General features: G+C 42.1%; 1 protein-coding gene across 9 annotated transcripts in view; it reads right to left on the bottom strand.

Annotated features, from left to right (window-relative positions):
* Positions 1–13,267, bottom strand: part of ppp4r4 (protein phosphatase 4, regulatory subunit 4) — a 20,258-nt gene extending 6,991 nt beyond the window's left edge. For 6 of the 9 annotated variants that reach the window (XM_017438277.2, XM_017438281.2, XM_017438279.2 and 3 more), the window contains exons 1-15: positions 12,687–13,267; positions 10,008–10,081; positions 8,740–8,842; positions 8,504–8,651; positions 8,213–8,286; positions 7,301–7,407; positions 6,944–7,051; positions 6,742–6,863; positions 6,548–6,670; positions 6,120–6,259; positions 5,906–6,025; positions 5,752–5,829; positions 2,632–2,715; positions 2,218–2,391; positions 2,028–2,133 (exon numbers count right to left, since the gene is read on the bottom strand). In XM_017438277.2, the coding sequence (XP_017293766.1) occupies positions 2,028–2,133; positions 2,218–2,391; positions 2,632–2,715; positions 5,752–5,829; positions 5,906–6,025; positions 6,120–6,259; positions 6,548–6,670; positions 6,742–6,863; positions 6,944–7,051; positions 7,301–7,407; positions 8,213–8,286; positions 8,504–8,651; positions 8,740–8,842; positions 10,008–10,081; positions 12,687–12,791 (1,666 nt within the window). In that variant the 5' untranslated portion in view covers positions 12,792–13,267. The other 3 variants (XM_025011151.2, XM_025011152.2, XM_017438284.3) reach the window with 3 other exon arrangements.
* Positions 13,268–13,340: the final 73 nt, after the last annotated feature.

The raw sequence follows: 13,340 nt of genomic DNA, 5'->3' as shown, positions 1-13,340 counted from the left end.
GGACAAAGTGTCCATGATTTCTGAAAACAATTTGAAATGTAGACTCGTCAGACCTCAGAACAATTTTCCACTTTGCATCAGTCCATCTCAGATGAGCTCGGGCCCAGAGAAGCTGGCAATGACTTTCTATTTGCACGATAGAGATTTAACTTGTAGATGCTGCGATGAACTGAGTTCACTGACGATGGTTTTCTGTAGCCGTTACAGAATGATGTCGGTTTTTAATGCAGTGCCAGCCTGAGGGGTCAAAGGTCATGGGCATTCAGTGTTGGTTTTCGGCCTTGTTACTTACTTGCAGGAATTATCCAGATTCTCTGAATCTTTTATTGATATTATGGACTGTAGAAGATGAAATAAACTGTTGGATTATTTGCTAACACAGTTCTTCACAAAGTGGTGAACCTTGCCCCTCCTTGCTTGTGAACAACTGAGCCTTTTGGGGATGCTCTCTTTATAGCCAAAAATGACACTCACCTATTTCCAATTAACCTGTTCACCCGTGGAATGCTCCAAACAGGTGTTTATTGAGCATTCTGTGACTTTCATGGTTTGTTGTTGCCCCAGGCCCAGCTTTTTTGAAAAAGTGTTGCAGGCATCAAATTCAAAATGAGTGAATATCTGCAAAAAAACAATAAAGTTTATCTGTTTGAACATTAAATATCCTGTCTTTGTAGTGTATTCAGTTGAATATAGGTTGAAAAGAATTTGCAAATCATCATATTCTGTTTTTATTTATGTTTTATGTTGTTATGGGGAGGTAAGTGTTTGTCCTGTAACCAGAGGGTTGCCAGTTCGAGCCCCCTCTCTGTCAGTCTCAGCCGTTGTGTCCTTGGGCAAGACACTTCACCCGCCTTGCCTGCTGGTGGTGGTCAGAGGGCTCGGTGGCGCCGGTGTGATGGCAGCCTCACTTCTGTCAGCCCGCCCCAGGGCAGCTGTGGCTACAGTGTAGCTCACAGCCATCAGTGTGTGAATGTAGTGTGAAGCGCTTTGGGGTCCTTGGACTAGATAAAGTGCTATATAAGTGCAAGCCATTTACAATGTTTTACACAACGTCCCAACGTCATTGGAATTAGAGTTGTAGCTTACAGAACATCTCAGCTTTAAAAGCTGGAACTCCACATTCTCTGCTTTTTGAATTGAGAAAGCTCCTCGGATGAGAAGCGAAACGTCTTCAGCTACAGAATAAAAGTCCAGTTTGTCTTTTTAACCTTTTTTTGGATAAAGAAATAGGTTAATTTCCCTGACCAAGTGGGGCCTGGCTGTGGTGACTGATCAGTAGTGACTGTAGGCAATATAGGTATAAGACATCGAGTTCAGATGCTGCATACTTATTTTTGCCATTTTGTCATCTATAGACACAATGAATTACAAAACTGTAACTGCAACATTTAAATTTTGTAAAACAGGGCAAGTGTTAATAACACTAATAACACCTATGAGTCTGTTTTCTGTGCCTACCTATCAGTACTGTACAATTTTATTCCACTTGATTATGGACTAAATAAGGTCCTGAAACTGAACAAACTGATAGTTCTACATAATTAGTCATCTTGCTTGAAAATATAAATTTGCTTAAGTATTACAGTGGTGTAATTTATCACTTTAGCACAGATTCTTTTGATTTATAAAGTATTTCCTCTTAGCATGTGCATACACAATGAACATGACAAAAACTAAAAAGGTTTTTAATGATTTATGGACTAATATGGCATAATACTCACAGATGAAATGTAATGTCACATTATTTGAAGTACTGACTCTGATAGTTAAAACAAATATTGGACTCATTTACATTCTGGCAGTAAGTTAGAACACTCATGTTTATACATGTACAACTTTTCAAAATGGAGCTCAAATTCTCATCTTACTTTCATAAACTGTGAATGGGACTGGCCTTTCCAGTGCTTCTCTAGTTCAGTGCTGTTGCACACTCAGCACAACCATCAGTGTTCAGTAAATTGCATTTCTGTTCTTGTTCTGGAATATCAGAATGACAAACCCAACAACATCAACAGTATTGTTCTGACCTTGGATCAGTTGCTCTATCATCTCCTGGCGCTGCTCTTGCCTGCGGTTGTACCGTAGAAATGTGCAGAACGTCCGTGCTGCCTCCTTCTGTACAGGCAACACTTTCTGTAGCAGGACAGAACCAAAGCTGAGTTTTTTGGATCTCACCTGGTTCCTCTGTGGGACAATGTTGGGTCTGACAGTGCTCACGTTGGTGGTGAGAATCATGAAGATCCGAGGGGAGAAGCTTTTGTGCAGCAGTTCTCCAGGCAGCAGTCTGGCCAGGGAGCTGTAACGCTGCAGCACCTTCTCATGCAGCCGCCAACGCAGAGAACGTCCGACCTTCTGCTCAGCCACCAGCAGTGCTGACAGCAACTCTGGGAGCTGAGAGAAACCCCAAAAGAACCATGGGAGAACCACATTAGAACCATAGGAGACCATGGAGAAACACAGAGCCAGTGAGGAGAACCATCAGAGGACAGAGGGGGAGCTTTCTGAGGACAGATGGTCACCCATCAAAAAATAAAGTAGTTAAAGAAACAGGACACAGTATCAGGAAGTGAAGACTAAAAGAAGGAATTTAAGAAGAACAAAAAACAAGCACTGGACAAAATGTTTACTCACTTTGTTGTCTAGTGTAAGATTGTCTCCTCTGGACAGAACTACCTCCAGGGTTTCATCTAACTGGTTCATTAGAGCGTCCAACACCTGAAGACCAACAACAACAACTCAGATGTTCGCACACTCAGTGCAGATTATCTGATGTCCAATCAGGACATGACATCCTGCCAGCACACATCTGATTTCTGAGGCTATATTTGGGCCAAGACAGGCGCAGTTCTGATTCAGACTCAATTCTTTTTATTTCAACAATTCTAGGAATTTGTTCAAGATTAGCATGGACTCTTTGCAGGACAAGAACAAAGTACCTGTCCTGTAAGGTTGAGACCAATCAGAATTTTCATTTGTCTCCTTTGTGCTGCTCAGGATGGAGGATTGTGATGAAGTGCAGATTTGAAGCAATATGCTGGCTTTTTTAGATAGCATTTACTCACTGGTATTTCAAAGTGACCTGTATGTGAATGCTTCCTTAAATAACTTTTACTATTGACTATTTTAAGTTTTGTATATGATAGTTTTGGCACCAGCTCCCCGCGACCCGGAATAAAGAAGCGGGTAAAGAAAATGGATGGATGGATCGTTTTGTGTTTTAACTGAAATGAATTGACTGTTATTGGGTTTGATTCTGGATCCGTTTTGGATTGAATTTTTATGATTTGAATTTGTTTTTTTTTTTTGTATTGGAATATCAAAATGTCTTGCAAATTGGCACTATATAAAGAAACAAAACTGAATTTCAGTTTGTCAGTGTTCAGTTTATAAAGAAATTATTGTGTTGAGTTGGTATGATCCAAGAGAAAATGTCCAAGGGGGATTCGAGGTAATGTGCATGGAGTAGGACTTGTTTTGTGGTAGCTTCATGGAAATGTGATTATTTTATTTAACACCTAAAGTCTGTCCATTGCTTGCCACAGCAATGTGTTCATAGGCTTATCGGAAACTGTAAGCCCTCTGAGTTATATCTGGAAAAATGTTGAGTACAATCCTGAATCCTATTCATGTGACCAGAGGGGCCCATCAGTGAGTCAGACAAACAAGGACCCTAATGAGCCTCCATTGTTAGGAGAGTGAGAACAATCTGCAAGCAATCCAGCTTACATCACATCTCAGCTTTAAAAGCTCAACTCCACACTCTCTATTTCTGAACTGAGAAAGCTCCTCGGATGAGAAGCGAAACGTCTTCAGCTACAGAATAGAAGTCCAGTTGTTTTTTAACCTTTTTTGAATTTACAATCCTGAACTGCCAACATTGGTCACAACAGATGCCTCAGACTATGGATTTGGAATTCTGACACAGTTGTACTCTGGACAGTTGGTTGCAAGTTCAGCTTTTTTAATAGGATTTAAAATCTTCACACATGGCTCCTGTCCCACTGTATAATCCATGATGTTGGTTTTATTTAAAATATCAATCTGATTTGGAACTGCTTGTCCTATTTTAACATAGACAGTCTTCATCTTAACAGACTTGGCAAAGGGATGTTAATTGCCAATGTACAACACAATATTCTGACCCACCAAAGTGATCGACTGTCTACATCCCGCACATATACCATTCATCATCTTATGTTGTCATCAAAAAAGGTACTAACCAGAACTTAGACACTCAAATTAACTCTGCCTCTACTTGCCATACTGTTAAACTTTTCCATATCCCTTTGTTAGGCTGTTTTAAATCCTTTGACTACCTTACACTCAGCCTTAGTTCTTCTCACACTAAGGCACAGAAACCAGATCTAGTTGTGATTTTACCATTCTCTTGGTTTCCACACAGAGTTTTTAGCAGACTTTGGCAACTTTTTATCTGATTTAGTTCAATTAACTGACCAACATGGACAAAAGACTGATGAAACAAGTTAGAGTCAAAAATAAAGTGAGAATGTTCAGATACCAGGGGAGATGTTGTGTTCCTAGGTTTGCATAGTAAATGCATTTGTTGTTTCATTCTATTTTAATTATTGCTCTTTGTCACCAAAGGGTGGCGCTAAAATGGCGATAGGGGCTGAGAGAACGTGTAAAAGGGCAGAAATAAGAACACAGGGAGAGCCGAATGCTCTCGAATAAAGTTTCTGAGTTTAAACCATTGTCCGCTATTTTATTACAACCACCACAACACTAGGTTAGGTACGAAAATCTGGAGAGATTTTTATACTGATTCTACTTTTGCTTCTTTTCAACAGTTAGCCAGTAAACTCTCCCTCCCTAAAGAACATTTTTACAGATACCTTCAAGATCAACATCATGTCCGCAGCTCATCACCAGAATTTCCTGGTGTTTCTACTGGGGAGCGGCTGTGGCTCAGTGGTTGGAGCAGTCAACATCTAACTAGAGAGTCGGAGGATCGATTCCACCAGTCAAAGTGTCCCTGGGCAAGACACTGAACCCCTCACTGCCTCTGATAGGCCCCATCAGTGTGAATATGATCTAAAGCACTGATTAGACTGATTATCTTTGTAGACATGTAGTAGAGTGCCGGATGGATGTGTGTGTGGATGGATATCTTCCAGATATTTAAGAAAATCAGGCTGACTTTGGCCATTACAGCTGGATCATTTAAAATAATCTGGACTTCCTGTCTGTCCTATGTTAAAGGTACAGGATGTCAGATAATTCTGAACACAGTGATGTGTTTTGACATGTGTATATATGCATATACAGTTTGTAATGTGTATAGATGTGTATGTGTATTTATAGCTTTTTTGTTTCTTATAATATTTATTTTATTGTAATTAATTTTTTCTACTCGTTTGTTTGAGGTAGGTACTAGGATGGGTGGTGAAGCAGGAGAAGCAGATCTAAGTTTCTGAAAGTTTCCATTTTAAAAAAAACCAAGAAGGTACCTCTATAACCAAGATGATACAAACAGAAAATCATGTTGATTTCATCACCAATCGTCTGGTTTCCTTCAGTTTTACTTAACAGAACTTTTTGAGAATTGTTAGAACTAGATCCAAATGTTTTGGGATCTTTAGTAGACCTGAATTAGTATAGAACATGAATTTTTAATGCGAGCAGGCAGGAAAAAATCAAACAGAACCAGCTGGACCGAAGGAATTAGCAAGCATGTCAGTGATGACATAATTTCCAGTGATGTCACAGTTAGCTTCAGGAGTAGCTCCTCACCTCCAGGGCGTTGTCCTGCAGCAGAGACAGAAGCTCAGTGTGGACCAGGTGGACATCAGAACCAAGCAGCTTCACCACCTGACAAAGAAGAAACAATGATCATGTGACCTGAGACAGCCAATTAGAGTGAGCTACAAGTATAGGTGCTTCTCACCTGATGGAAAGTTGCTGCAGCATTTTGACGAACGCTGACCTCTGGGTCTCTACAGAGACTAGAGAAAGATGGATAGAGGTCCAACTGGAAGTGGGCAGAGTCCACAAACACCATCATGGCCTGGAAGAACAAAACAGGAAATGAGCTCAACTCCTGAAGAACCAGTGAATCCCAAGATACCAGGAACCTCAAGGTTTTCTCTGATTGTCAGTACCGGTAGGTTGTAGCAGCAGTTAGAGCGAATCAACGCTGACTCACTGCTGTCCATTTGGTTTCCTTCAGTTGGAAGTCCAGTGACACACAGAACTTGAAACTTCTGCAGCATGAGATGCTTCTGCTCATCTGACAAGAAACCTGAAAAACAAAAATCTATCATCAGAACCACAACAAAGAACCTTATACACCTCTTTGATTCTGATCCAAAAACTCTTAGCAGAACTGTGGAGTCCCCAAACTCCCTAGACATGGTGGACCTAAAGACTTCATATACCTAGTCAAGCTCAACACCAAAGCGTCTGACTCTCAGAAAGACATGCAAAATTTCTGACCCTAAGGCTAGAGCAGAGGCAGACCTGGTTCTATTGATGGTCACCTTAACCCAGATTTCTGTTGGTGCTATATGATGCCAGTGTTTGTTCTTACCTGCCAGTCCGCTGCAGAGCATCCCAAACCTGAACGACAAGGACACTGTGATGGCTTCATCCATCTGTGATGAAGCATCACACACTGACGTCACCATTGGAACCAGGACGTGGAGGCGGTCATCTGAGGAAGAGAGGGGATTTCACCATTGGTGCTAACTGAGACTGAGAAGTTCTGATCCAGCTTGGACTCACCACTGTCCATCATCTCCATGAGGCTGATGATGCTGTCGAAGGCAGCCAGCCGAACACTATTCTCCTCATCTCCAGCAAGCTCCACCAGCTCAGGAAGGAGCTCAGTTCTGGTGTCATCTACCCTAAAAAACAAACCCAATCTGCAGTGTCAGCATAGCAGGACATTACATTAAAGCATGCACCATACTGGTTTTAGGTTTACCCGATGGCTTGAGCGATGCTCTCAAACTGACGGCACATACAGACTTGGACCTCTGGTTCCACATCTCGACACAAAGACTGGGCCAATGGCAGCAGCTCCTTCTTCACTCTGATGGACAGAAACACAGCCATCAGGTGAGATAGCACCTGAACATTCCTGCTCAGTTATACTACGCTTGTCACAGTGAAATAATGTCAACGTCAGTTTTATTTATACAGCACATTAAAAACAAGGTTGACCAAAGTGCCTTACAAGCTGCTTAAAAAAAGGAAAAATTCTTAATAAAATAAATTCAGAAAACACATCACACAATAAATAATACTTAACACTAATAATTGTATTTCATGCTCAGCTCACATGTGAGAGTCAAACTTTGATGCAACTTTTCCTAAAATACGACAGCTGGCCAGACGAGCCTGAGGAGACTGAGAAACCTGAGACTGGTACAGGAGAGGGTTCAGGACCTAAAGACAGAAAAGGATGTAAAGAACATCCAGTTTATAACAAAGACAGGTCCTAAAATTGCTCCTGAAACTAATTTACCTGGCGTCAGAAAGTACGCAGACCCTTTTGAAACAACCCTTAAAATTTAGCTCAGGTGCCTCCAATTTACCTTAACTTCTGATGAGATGTTTCTACACCTCGATGTGAGTCCACCTGTGGTAAATAAAACTGATTGGACATGATTTGGAAAGGCATGCACCTCTTTATGTGCAGGCTCCTCTTCCTGCATGAGGTCAAAAGCACTGCCAACACTGTTCCAACAGTGAAGCAAAGTGGTGGGAGCATTATGCTGTGGGATGTTTTTCAGCAGCAGGAACTGGGAGACTGCTCAGAATAAGTAAAAGTTAAATGGAGCAAAATACAGAGATATCCTCCTGTTCCACAGTGCTCAAAATCTCATATGTTACCAAAGGTTCAACATGGCAATGACCCAAAACACACAGAAAAGACAATACAAGAAAATCTTTGCAGAGACCTGAAAATGGCTCCACCAATGATCCCTGTCCAACAGGACTGAGTCTGAGTCGTTAAAAGAATGACAGTAAGAAAACAAAACAAAAAAATCCAGGTGTGCAAAACTTGTTGCATAAAACCCAAAAAGACTTGAGGCAGTAGTTGCTGCCAAAGGTGCTTCAAATCAGCACTAAGTAAAAGTTCTGAATACTTCCTGAAGGCAATTCTTTACTTAAAATGTTTAATATATTTAGCAACAAACAGTCATTCACAGGCAGAACCAGAACCGGTGATATCAGATCAGTAACTGACCTCCTGTTTGATGGTCTCTTTGGGCAGAGAATTGATGGCCGACAGCAGAGTCTCCAACCAGGCACTGCTCACCACTGTCAACAAGACAACATCAGCAACATACACCCAGTGTTTGTCCGAGCAATCAATATCAGAATCAACAAATAAGTTCACTTGTTACCAAAGTGTACCACCATGGTACACCAGACAAGAACTAAAGAGTGCATCAAGTGTATGTGTACATCCAATAGGAGATAACCTGGGCACTGTATGTTGAACCTCAGGAGTAGTTAAGAGTTCAGATGTGTTTACCTGGGTCTCTATGGTTCAGGTGGATCAGGACAGTCTTCAGGATAGAGTAGGTGTGTGTGTGGATCAGTATGATGTCATCCTGCAGGATGGTTAAAAAGGAAGTTGCTGCTGCAAGCTGGATCTCAGTGGTAGCTCCATTTAAGACCTCCTGGGTCACACAGGTGGGACATGTTAACTTTGAGAAATATCTGTTCTGAGTATTGCTCATTTGTTGAAGTGAAGCAAATATTGCATACTCGAACTTTGGGCACTACTCGACGAAAAGTCTCAGCTGGGTTCTGACGAACCAGGCTTGGCAGGTTGCTGATAACGCTGGTTCTTTGGACCTCCTGACCCATGCTGAGGAGAAAAAAAAAGCAGAGCATGGAGAAGGTTTCCTGATCTAAAAAAAACTAAGAGCTGAACTGGAACTCTGAGGGATTCAACAGTTGGTACCACATTGTGTCCAGATGGACGTTTTAGGTTCAGAAACAGAACTTTTCATTCCAGATATTTGTGTAGCTTCTCAGTCATCTAAGACATAACAATGCTAAGTGATTTAAAAGAAGGCAACTAGACTTCTCTTGTTTTTGAAGACTGACTGAAGTATGCAAGAAACTCAGAAGAATTTCTTCCAAGCATAATATTCCAGAGCATTTTAAACTTAAGAACACTCTCAGACAGAGGCTGGTCCATCCTGAGGACACAAACTGAGTGGCGTTAGTCCAGTGCAGAGAGGAATGTTCAGACCCTAAGGGTTAGACAGCCTATCCACAGATGCATTGCTCAACACAGAAGAGCAGCTCTTCAGGAGAAGACTCAGCTGTGCATGTACACCTCAAGGATAAGGAACACTTTTAAACAGAGGAGGAAGTCTCAGATTTCAGCTTTCTTTTTTTGCCACCCTGCTTGACACTCAGCATTAAGGGTTGAAATTGGGGGGTTAGATCACCAAATGATTCCCGAGCGAGGCACCGCTGCTGCTCACCGCTCCCTCAGGGGATGGGTCAAATGCGGAGAACAAATTTCACACACTCGGGTGTGTGACAATCAGTGGTACTTTAACTTTAAAACGTTGAATGGAGCATTAGGCCTGATACCCAGTCAGTTTCCCTCTAAGGGTTTGTTTCTCAAGAAACTGGGTTCCTTTCCCTCACACCTGTCAAAACGACTCACAGAATGGAGAGGTAGGTCAGTAACTTATGTGGCCTTAGCAGCGCTATTAATGTGATTATTATAACAATGACTTATAAGCCAGGCATTTCCAACCCACAATCACAACTGAAGATGCATATGGAATGAGAAGTGAAATGTCTTCAAGAAACAGAAGAAGTTCTAGTTGGTTTTGTTTGTTTTTATCATGTTTTTGTTGCACAGTGTTGGGTGTTAATGATTGAAAGTGTATAAGCATAGTGGACTCTGAGAAATACAATGAAAGTGATGGATGACCCTTTCTCTCTGAGCAGTGACCCAGTAAGGCTTCTCGGGCGATCTGCCCCAAAAACTTACTGATGTCAGATCTCACCTGAGCAGGTAGACCGCTCTCTCCACATCATTAAGGTCTTCATTCACTGTCAGCTGATCAATCTCTTCAGCAGTCTGAAGGAAAGATCAAACAGAACAGATTTTATCCAACCAGAGGTTCTAAGTGTCAGTAAGCATCATCCTTACAAGACAAACCCTGAGGTTCCACCTCATAGTTAACTTTAGATTCCACCCGCTTGTTAACCTGAGACTCCGCCCCGTATTTAACCTAAGACTCTGCCAATCATCATCCTGGAACTTTGCACTCTATCAGTTTGACACTCCAACCCATCATGATCAGAAGATTGCCCTCTCATCAAGCAGAGCTTTTCTGAACACCCTAACATAAGGACTTTTGAATAAACCCAACTCATGAACTTATTAAAAAAATGAACAGGAAGAGATCCTGCAGACTTTGGAAACAGAAGGGTTGACAGGTCTTCTAGAGAAAGCAGAAAAAGAAAAGGCAGTATGTCAGATAACAGTTTCTGAAAATTACAGGAACTACAACTACTAATGAAACTTAAATTAATTTTAAGCTCCTGTTATTTGTTTTTAAATGCTTGAACAACACAACTTGGCCCCACCATATCTATCTGAGTTGCTTCAGCCTTACTGCCGCCCCGATCCCTAAGATCAGCTGATCAGTCACTGCTGACAGTCCCTAAAACTAGGCTGAAGCTCAGAGGCGACAGAGCATTTGCTGTTGCTGCTCCCAAGCTCTGGAACAATTTACCCCTGAGTGTCAGACAGGCCTCCTCTCTTCCTGTTTTTAAATCTCTTTTAAAAACACACTTTTATACTTTGGCTTTTAACACACTGTGATTTTTGTCTTTCTTGGCACCTAAAACATACCTGCTGTAAAGCCGTATGTGTATGTCTCTTTTTATCTATTTATCTTTTTTATCTGTTTATTTGTTTTATCTATTTCCTTTTTACTATTTTTATCTATCTATTGTACAGCACTTAGGCTACCCCTGTGGTTCTTAAAATGTGCTATATATATAAAGTTGATTGATTGATTGATAGATTGTTTATGTTTGAAGGAATTTTTTTATTACTTTCTACAGCCCAGGGGTCTGAGCCAGCCCATCATCAATCCTAAAGACCCTCACCACCATTGTTCAGTCCTAGTGACACCAACCAATCTTTTACTTCTGGTGAAGCCTCTATCTTTTAGTCCTAGTGACATGGGCCTATTTTCCAGTCCTAGTGATGCCCCCCATCTTCCTAGGGTTGCTGGCTCATCTCTGAGTACTACTGACGCCTCTCATCATTTATTCCTAGTGACACAGACCCGTCTTTAAGTCCTAGTTACACTCCTCATTTTTTAGTTCTAGTAAGGCCCTCCTAACCTACAGTCCTAGGTTTGCTGGTTCGTTTTTCGGTCCTAGTGACTCACCTCATCGTTCAATCCTAGTTACCCTAATATGTTTCAGTTCTAGTCCTAATGATGCCCCCCATCTTTCAGTCCTAGTGACATCCACCATCTTTCAGTCTTAGTTAAGTCTCCATCTTTTAGTTCTAGCAATCTACCCCATCTTTTTGTCCAAGTTACAACCCATGCCAAGCTTTCAGTTTTAGTGACACCACCTTTTTTAGTCCTAGTTACTAGTGATGTGCAAGTCCTAGAAGAATCATTCAAAACTTGTGAGTCATTTCACTGAATCAGGAATCATAATTCTTCTTCTCCAATAACTTGATTCATCTGTGCTACAGCTAGTTAGCTATAGCTAACAGCAAAGAAAATATCACACATGTCACTATTTTGCAGCTGCAATAAAAGCAATTACATGTGAAAAACTATTTAGAAAATGTAAAAATAAAAATGAAAAAATAAAGTTTTCATATTGGTTTTGCATTTACGTTTGCATAGATATTTTTTTCTATGAGTTAGGGAGAAAAATAAATGTTTCCCTTTTGAGAATTGTTATTCTTTCACTCTTTTTCCCCACTAAGAAATTGATCATTTTCTTGTTTCAAATCAATGGTATGAATCATAGGAAACTGAGAGTGGAGCTTCGTGTCTGCATGTGACTCAATGACTCAAAAGAATCAAACCACTTAAAACCACTCAGATGTTTTTTTTCTTTGGCGAGTAAATTCAAATCAGTAAAAAATAACCATACTTTCCATTACTATTACTTACACAGGCCCATCTCTCGGTCCTAGTGACTCCGGTCCATCTCTCGGTCCTAGTGACTCCGGTCCATCTCTCGGTCCTAGTGACTCCGGCCCATCTCTCGGTCTATTCTACACCCTACATGATTAAGTCCTAGTGATGGGGGGTGGGGTGCATCTGAACCTCCAGTTGCACACACTTCCTGTATGTCTGCTGAATAATGACCAATCATTAGGCTGACTGGTTTATCTACAGCTCTTTGAATACTTGATCCAGTGACTGATGAAGATAATAATAATGATGATGATGATGATGATGATGATTCTGCTGCTGACTCAGCAGACAGGTCCAGTCCGTCTGTCAGTCCGGGTCTCTGAGTCTGAGAGTCCCAGACTGACTGACTAACTGCGTCACACTGCGCACATCCCGGGTTTCCCTCCGCTTCCTGCTGCTTCAGTCATCATCTTCATCATCTTCATCATCATCTTTACCCTGCCCAGCTCTCACATGCGAACAGCAGGAAGCCCCTCATGTGTGTAAACACGCACGCGCACCCACCTTAAGGCTCCTCCGGATCGGCCGCTCCATGAAGCCGAGCTCCTGCAGCTCCTCCGGGGGTCCGGACGGTCCGGGCGGGCTCAGAGTCATCCTGCCGGGGAACATAGGCTCCCTGGTACCGGTCTGGTTCCGATCCAGTTTCTCTCTGGTTGTCAGTGTGAGAGCAGGGAGAGCAGCTCAGAACCATCCATCCCTGCTGAGAGGATGGGGGCGGACTGTGGGGAGGACGGAGGGGGAGGGGGTACTAGTTCCGTTTCCATGGAGACCCCGGTCCGCTGCGTCACACCAGCATCCATTTAACAGTCCAACTGTTTCATGTTCAGTCGCTTTTTACAAGATCCGAACCGCTCATCAAGGGTTCTACATATAGCAAATGACACAGCCCGGTCCAGTCTTCCGTTCGGCTCCACTTAGTCCCCCCGAGCTGCGGGTAAAAGGTCCAGTGTCGAGCCGAACCGGCGGCCAACCGCTCTTAGAGGATCAGAACCACAATCCTGGTTCCGAAACGGTTATAACGGTTATGCTTATCCTCTCAGAAAGATCTATACATCCTTATCCAGCAGAACCAGAGGAACCAGCAGTCCAAATGAAGCTCCGTCAGCCAACTCACTGAACCTTGCTTCTGATTCGTCAATTCAGTAAAGGGCGATTCCA

This window comes from Kryptolebias marmoratus, linkage group LG19, assembly GCF_001649575.2.
Source record: "Kryptolebias marmoratus isolate JLee-2015 linkage group LG19, ASM164957v2, whole genome shotgun sequence".
Taxonomy (NCBI): domain Eukaryota; kingdom Metazoa; phylum Chordata; class Actinopteri; order Cyprinodontiformes; family Rivulidae; genus Kryptolebias; species Kryptolebias marmoratus.
The sequence above is the reverse complement of the archived record's forward strand: the minus strand, read 5'-3'. Positions and strand labels throughout refer to the sequence as shown.